Below are 7,539 nucleotides of genomic sequence, written 5' to 3'. Positions count from 1 at the left end.
TGGTTTGCCTCCAATATTCGTGATTAGGAGTCAAACACATTGTCTCCCGATGTTCATCAGAGATTACCGTGAAACTACTTGGCAAAACATACTATCTTCAACACTGCTAGGACTTTAAGCTACCACTTTGGCCATACTATCACAATATGTGTGGCTACAATCCACAAAAATTGTATGCATTCTATAAAGTTGTTTTCTTGGATAAACTTGCTTTTTTCTGGTACTTTCTTGTGAGAAATGGACAATTTTATTTGAAATCAATTTTAAGAAAAAAAATGGTGAAGCCAAGAAAACACTTAAGTAGACGCATTTATATTTACCTAGATTTACAATAGGAGAAAGATGGTGATTTCCTTTGCAAGTAACTGTAAGTAATAATTAGTACGTTGTGTTCTGATCTGATGTTAATTAGGTGCGCACGGAACTCTTAATTTGTTAAGAATGCGTACAAAAGCTGTGCTTAGTGTTCTAATCATTGAGTTGATTGGAAACCAAGCAATATTATAAAAAGAAAAGCTGGTGCAAAGCTATGTATGTCCACTAACCGTATAGATGTGAGGATTGAGGAAAGGAGGATTAAAGAAGCGAAGACGACATTCCAAAATTGATGCGTGCCGACACAGGGATCTACGTACTCAAGTTTTGTGTACAATACATATATTACTACAAGATACTTTTACTAACTGAATCAAAACAAACAAGAGTATTTTTTGAAGCTGTACATAATTTCATGGTGGAAAAGTTTGTAGTCACTGAACTTATTTTGTAGAGTTAATTCATAAACAAAATCTTAATTCGTCAAAATGTTGACCCAGTGGTTAGAATCACTTATTTTTCTTCTTTATATAATTTCCCGAATGAAATAGTATATTAATCATATTTATTAAATTATAGGATATTACTCAGGAGTAGAATCGTAACTGAATTGTGTAGATCTGTGTCCCGAGTCCCGTAGTTGGGAAGACCTCATACGATTTGCCTGTTTTGTGGCGGCTCTTACCACTACAAAGTGAGTCCAAAGCAGGTTGGAGAGATCCCCTGGCAGTGCACAACAATTTGGAGTGTACAACTCTGGCACTGACCCATGTATTATTGAAGAAAGCATGCAAAAAGCTCCTGCTTTTTGGAATGGACAGAATTATCTCCATTGCATATGAAAATTTATATATTCTAGTTATACATGGCTAGAAACATATCCTGTAAAGCTATGGAAAAAAGATCTGACTAGTTTGTTACATATGTGATTGGAGAGCCTGCAAACATACTGAACACCAAGGCATGCATACCACCTTGTGCCTATATAAAGCCCTCCCCAGGCTGCCTATCATTGCAAGAGTTTCAGCCAACACAGAGAACTCCTCAGAACTCTCCCTTCCCTCCTGCAGGGGCCAAAGGGTTAGAGAGGAAGAGAAGTAGTTCCAAAGCCAAGCTCATCACCTTAATTCCAGCAACTGTTCAATTAGCTGTGTAGCTTGTGTTGGAGCTCTTGCAGACATACTATTTTTAGATCCTCTTGTATCACAATGGCTGGCTTTTCCCTTCAGCATCCCTGGGCATTCACCTTCGGCCTCCTAGGTAAATAATACCCCTTTCACAAAACAAGAGTTGCAAGCCCACGAATCACTCATCCTTTCAATTCTGTTCTACTCGGTTGCACTTTACAAATTGCTATGCCTAGTTGCTAGAGCAGCACATGCAGGCTACTTATTACTAGTGGGAGTTGCACTCCGATCCAGTGATCACTGAACCAATTATACGTAGTCGAGCTTGCGCAGCTTCCAAATATTTTCCAAAAATGAGAAGCTTCATGTGGTCATAAAGTGATTATAGTCACAAGTGCCAGTGGCACCACACATTAAGCATAGATCAATAGATTTTTATCATCTTTGTCATGATTGATCGATGCTTTTGTTAGCCTATACATTTCCTATCATGGACTACCTGTCGAGCCAGCAATCGATCCTTTTGCAGCATCTATCTTGCCGCTTGGGTGACGTACGTAGTCAGGCCACTGCTGCTACTGTGTAGCACAGATGACGTCATAGTGCACCGCAACACAAAAGAGCTCGTTTATCAAAACTAAACTAAAATAAAATAAAGCCTCGGCAACCTTTGCTCGCAAAAGAAGGAAAATTAGACCGCAGATGTAACGTGTCACCTCATCACATCTTATCCCCAGCTTTGGGGTCTTTGCCAACTTTTGCAAACATCTGATCCTTGGCGCCCTTTTGTGCTGCAGGCAACGTCATCTCCTTCATGACCTTCCTGGCCCCAATGTAAGTACCTCATTAAATTCTAATTTCGTGTAAATATATTAGCTTAACATTGCTACGCGTTTGAAATTGATGTTTTGAAATTAACCATATTTGCATTCTTTGTATTTGTATGTGCAGCCCGACGTTCTACCGCATCTACAAGAGCAAGTCGACGGAGGGTTTCCAGTCGGTTCCCTACGTGGTGGCTCTGTTCAGCGCGATGCTGTGGATCTTCTACGCGCTGATCAAATCCAACGAGGTCCTGCTCATCACCATCAACGTCGCCGGCTTCGTCATCGAGAGCATCTACGTCATCTTGTACTTCGTCTACGCGGACAAGAAAGCCAGGTGGTTCACTGCCAAGATCATGCTTGGCCTCAACGTCGGCTTCTTCGGGGCCATCCTCCTCTTCACCCTCCTCGTCTTCCATGGTGACAAGCGCATCGTCACCCTCGGATGGATCTGCGTCGCCTTCTCCGTCGGCGTCTTCGTCGCGCCGCTCAGCATCATCGTGAGTACTGAGCACTCCGATCGTCGATCCTTTACTTGGTATCCTGTTGTGCCATGGTGAGCTCGGGCTAATGGCCATCGATCGCATGCGTTTGTGTTCGTGCAGAAGCGCGTGATCCAGACGAGGAGCGTGGAGTACATGCCCTTCTCCCTCTCCCTCACGCTCACCCTCAGCGCCGTCGTCTGGTTCCTCTACGGCCTCCTCATCAAGGACAAATACGTCGCGGTAACTAATTGCTTCTCACATCACATACCTTTTTTAGTCGCTTAATTTGGTGAGTTAACGTACGATGCGTCTTACTGATACTGATCGATAAAAAATTATGTGATCTCTGCAGCTTCCGAACATCCTTGGATTCACCTTCGGCGTGGTGCAGATGGTCCTGTACGTGTTCTACATGAACAAGACACCGGTGGTCGCCGACGGCAAGGAAGCGGGCAAGCTACCGACAGCCGCCGACGAGCACGTCCTCGTCAACATCGCCAAGCTCAGCCCGGCCCTCCCCGAGCGGAGCTCCGGCGTGCACCCGGTGCGCGAGATGGGGCTTCCCACCAGGACCTGCGCTGCTGAAGTGGCGGCGGCGACGAGGGCGGCGCCGAACAGGGACGTGGTCGACGTCCTCGTGAGCCGCCAAAGCCCCGCCGTCGGGGTGGCCTAGACGACTCAAGCGTGCATGGCCCATGCATAATACGCTTATATATTCGCACGCGACTTGCAGCTGGTCATGAGCAACGATGGCGAGTAATTATAAGTACTAATTACCAGTAATTAACTGCTCATGGAAGCTGCTAATGAAGGAGAGATGAGAGCCATGGAGATGGGAAGAGAGATATATATATATATACATGTATATGAAGTGTGTGTAGTAGTCTTCGTCTGTTCTGCTATTGTTATGTCTATTTCCGTCGATCTATTATTCCTTTGTACGTGTAACGTGCTCTAATAATAAACTGTATAATCGATATCCCACTGCTCGCTCCATTTCAAATTGTAGATTGTTTTATCTTTTTTAGATTCATCTAGATATATATTGTATCTAGGTGCATAGTAAAAATTATTTCTTTGATAAGAATGGCTCTCATGTGTATTTCATGAGAATGGTTTATGTTGTCTGAACTCGCGTGAAAACGTGTACATTCATATACCACAACCAGCAAAGAAAATTGCATGGCGCACATATGCTGCGTCATCCTTGGACACGTGTTCCTCGTGTGGTCAAATCATGTCCACGCGTGTTCAAATGTAATATGTTGTCATTATTGCATAGATTGCGTCCCTTTATGCAAAGTGATGTGGTACCGGTCGTGTGTGTAGGTTCATTTGCTTTTCCTTTATTTAATTTTTTTTATGAACCAACGGGGGCAAGGAGCCCACCTGAAATTTGTGTTCCAACTTCCAGCGGCCATTTTCGAGCTTGGCGCGGCGCCCATGAGAAGAATACAGGGGAGAGAAGAAGAAGAAGAAACGTCGTAGGCTAATATACATCCAAAAGAGACTGACACCAGGATAGCAGGGGCTCGACGTCAAGCCGACGGGGGGCGCGACATGCCCAGAGAGCAACATGGGTGAGTAGATGGCGCACCATTTCATCGGTCGGTTGGCAGACGTTGTCGAAGATCTTCTTGTTCCGTGCCTTCCACAACATCCAGGCCACCGCTAGCGCCCCAATGTGAGCGACCGTCGGCGGCAGTCCGGAGAGGAGCCCGCTGACTGACTCAGCGGCCTCTCTAGCCGATGATGGGGGACTCGACCGGGGAGGAGCCGCGCCCAGAAGGGGACCAGGCGCGTACAGGTGGCGAAGAGATAATCTTCCGTTTCAGCAGAAAGGGCAGTCAGGGGCATCAAGCGCGCCATGGCGATGGAGCAGCGCCCGCGTACGAGTGCATGCGGCCGTGACGAAGGACCCAGAAGAAAATCTCAACTTTCTTGGGGGCGTAGCAATCCCAATTGATGTCAGACATTGGCGGGCCACCTACCGGCGTGTGGAGCAGCGCAAAGTTCCCGGCGCGAGCGGAATTGGAGCTTGCTCCCCGGAGCCAGCGCCCATCCAGCCGCTGTGTGAGGGAGACGGCGGCGATGGCACCGTCGAGCAGCTCGATGTCCGCCCGTGCAGCAGATGAGAGGTGGGCTTGCAGGTTGGAAGGGACAATGCCCCCGCGGCCACCACTTCCGCCACTGCACCATGACCTCGACGTCGACGCAGTGGGAGAAGAGCGCCGGCCGGTGGGCCGGCAGCGCCTCTGGAGCTCCTTCCTCGGCCGGAGGCCTCCCCGGCACTGCGGGCCACTTAGGGGACGCGCAAGGGTGCACTCGCGCCGTGGCCGTCGAGGATGGCGACGTCGTCCTCCACGGCGACGAGACGGGGGCCTCTCACCCTGAGCGTGGGTTGGCCGCCCTCGCATGGTCCTCCTGCGTCAACTTCCCCCGCCCAGAGGACGTCCAAGTCTTTATTTAAAATTAGAGCGTTTCGTTGTAGTCAGAGGCGTAGCTCCCCATATAGCAGGGTGAGGCGGCTGCCCCAGCTATCTGGCGATGTACGTTAAACCCCTCATCCCCTTCTTCCCATGGAGTCCAGAACCCTAGCGGCTGCAGCAATCGACATCGCAGCGCCAGTCTGGAGCAACGGGAGGAAGAAGAGAGCTAGCTGAAGAGATATGGGCCTTTGGGCCGCGTGGCTCACTCATTAGTCGGCCGAATGGCCCCTAATGCTAACAGCCTAACATGTCACAACTCAATGCGTGTTAATCAGTATTGTGATCTCGCACATGCTGACGGGATACGTCGCAGCAGCCGTAAAATCCTAGCGGGAGACAGAAGGAGCGGAGGCGGCAAACTTAATTCTAGTTCCAAAGTTAGCGTTCCAAATTTCCAACTTTATGGATAGAACGAGTGGAAGAAAGGAACGGTGCTGTAGCAGGTCTGCACCGCCGTCGCTGCTGCGGCAGGGTGCACACGGCCACGGCCGCAGCCGTCAGCCGTGGTTGCAGTGGCCGATTAGCCGTAGTAGGCGTCGCCGCGTCGGGCGAGGTGAGGAGCCATCGATGTAACTATACTTGTGGCCACTTCTGCTTATTCTGAAATTCGACTGTTTCTCTACCTGCCATGAACAAAGCAGGGAGGAAAGCAAGATGACACGCTTGATGGATCACTGATCATGAGTTGGTTTCAGCGGCCAGCACGCAAGTAAATTGTGCCCAGCTAAAAAGTTGGGCGAGCTCCGCCACTAACTTATACTCACTCCATCCCAAATTACTATTCGTTTTGGCTTTTCTACATACATAGCATTTGACATGTACCTAGATATATATTATGTATAGATACGTAGCAAAAATTATGTATCTAGGAAAGCCAAAACGAATAGTAATTTGAGATGGAGGGAGTAGTATTCTAATTAATAGTAAATGGGGTTTGTTCATAAGGTTATACAAATCTCTGTTACACGCAAGAAGAATTTTTTGAAAAAAAAAAACAATTCAGGAACAAAGTTCCACAACTGTGACAATTGTATATATAGCTTTCCAACTTCTCACATGAGCCGTCTAACTTGATGTCTTGATCTAGGGGTTTGGTTTTATATATAGCATTTTTTGCAGGGAAAATATATGGCATGTTATGCAACTCTGAACTAGCTGTTAAGTTTTGTAGTTTGCTAATTGCCACATGAATACATACTGTTAGAATCTTAGGGTGTGTTTGGTTTGGGGTCACTTGTAGAGAATTGGCCTTTAGTCGCGGTTGGTAAGATGCAAATCTTCCGAAAATCCATCCAGGACAAAAGGGGGGTCTTTGATCCCGGGTCACTCAACCGGGACTAAAATAGGTCACCATGCCAGGCGCTGCAAAAAAAAAATCCCGGGAGGGCAACTTAACTTCTAACTAGACCTCCCAATGAAGAATGTGGGGGTTGCAACCATATTGTTATATCTCAATTATGCGTTGTTGTATTGGTACTTACCACGCCAATCTGGCAATGTTATGATTTATCTCTGCACAATAGAGTATGAAGGATGCATCTGAGCACTGAATCATCTTAATCATGATTTTTGTTGCCTTTTGTTGGCCTTCCTGTGAAAAACATGCGCATAAGTTGACTCCACTGACGCATGGGGCCAACGGCTGAGAACAACATTCTCTTTTTTACGAGAGATTGAAATAGTATTTGATAAGGCACTAGTAGAGAATTGGCCTTTAATCCCGGTTGGTAAGATGCAAATCTCCCGAAAATCCATCCGGGATAAAATGGGTCACCACGGCAGGCGCTGCAAAAAAAAAAAGAAATCCCAGGTTCCCAAGAGGCCCCCCACACGCCCACGTCACAAGTTACGCGATTTTTCACGCGAAATATGCGCGTCCGCGTTGCGTGGGATTCGAACCCACAACCTCCAGCCTCACGCGTAGCTTCCTTGCCATCCCACCTACACAGCACATCTAACTATATAGGGGATGCAATCCTTTTGTATTAACTCGTGGGGGACCCTTTTATCCCGGTTGGTGACCGGTTGGAAACACCAACCGGGATAAAAGACCCCCTTTTATCCCGGTCGGTATTACAAACCGAGATAAAAGGGTTCGAGGGATTTAGTCCTCTTTCAGCCACCCCGTTGGGGATAAAAGGTCCCGGTTGGTGAGCCCCCCACCAGTGACCGAGCTTTAGTCCCGGTTGGTGAACCTTTTGTCCCGGGTCAACTTTAAACCGGGACAAAATGGGGCGCATGGAAGGTGAATTCTCTACTAGTGGTCAATGTGGGATTGGAATGGGTTCGACCCCCATCG

At 47.5% G+C, this 7,539-nt stretch overlaps 1 protein-coding gene across 1 annotated transcript; it reads left to right on the top strand.

Annotated features, from left to right (window-relative positions):
- The first annotated feature begins 1,269 nt into the window (after positions 1–1,269).
- Positions 1,270–3,735, top strand: LOC101753489 (bidirectional sugar transporter SWEET13). The gene is made up of 5 exons (XM_004962592.3): positions 1,270–1,575; positions 2,240–2,276; positions 2,394–2,766; positions 2,872–2,991; positions 3,104–3,735. Exons 1-5 carry the CDS (start codon positions 1,524–1,526, stop codon positions 3,422–3,424), a joined length of 903 nt encoding a protein of 300 aa, XP_004962649.1. The 5' UTR covers positions 1,270–1,523; the 3' UTR covers positions 3,425–3,735.
- Positions 3,736–7,539: the final 3,804 nt, after the last annotated feature.

The sequence above is a fragment of the Setaria italica genome, chromosome III (assembly GCF_000263155.2).
Source record: "Setaria italica strain Yugu1 chromosome III, Setaria_italica_v2.0, whole genome shotgun sequence".
In the NCBI taxonomy this organism is placed as follows: Eukaryota; Viridiplantae; Streptophyta; class Magnoliopsida; order Poales; family Poaceae; genus Setaria; species Setaria italica.
This window is presented reverse-complemented; position numbering and strand designations above follow the sequence as displayed.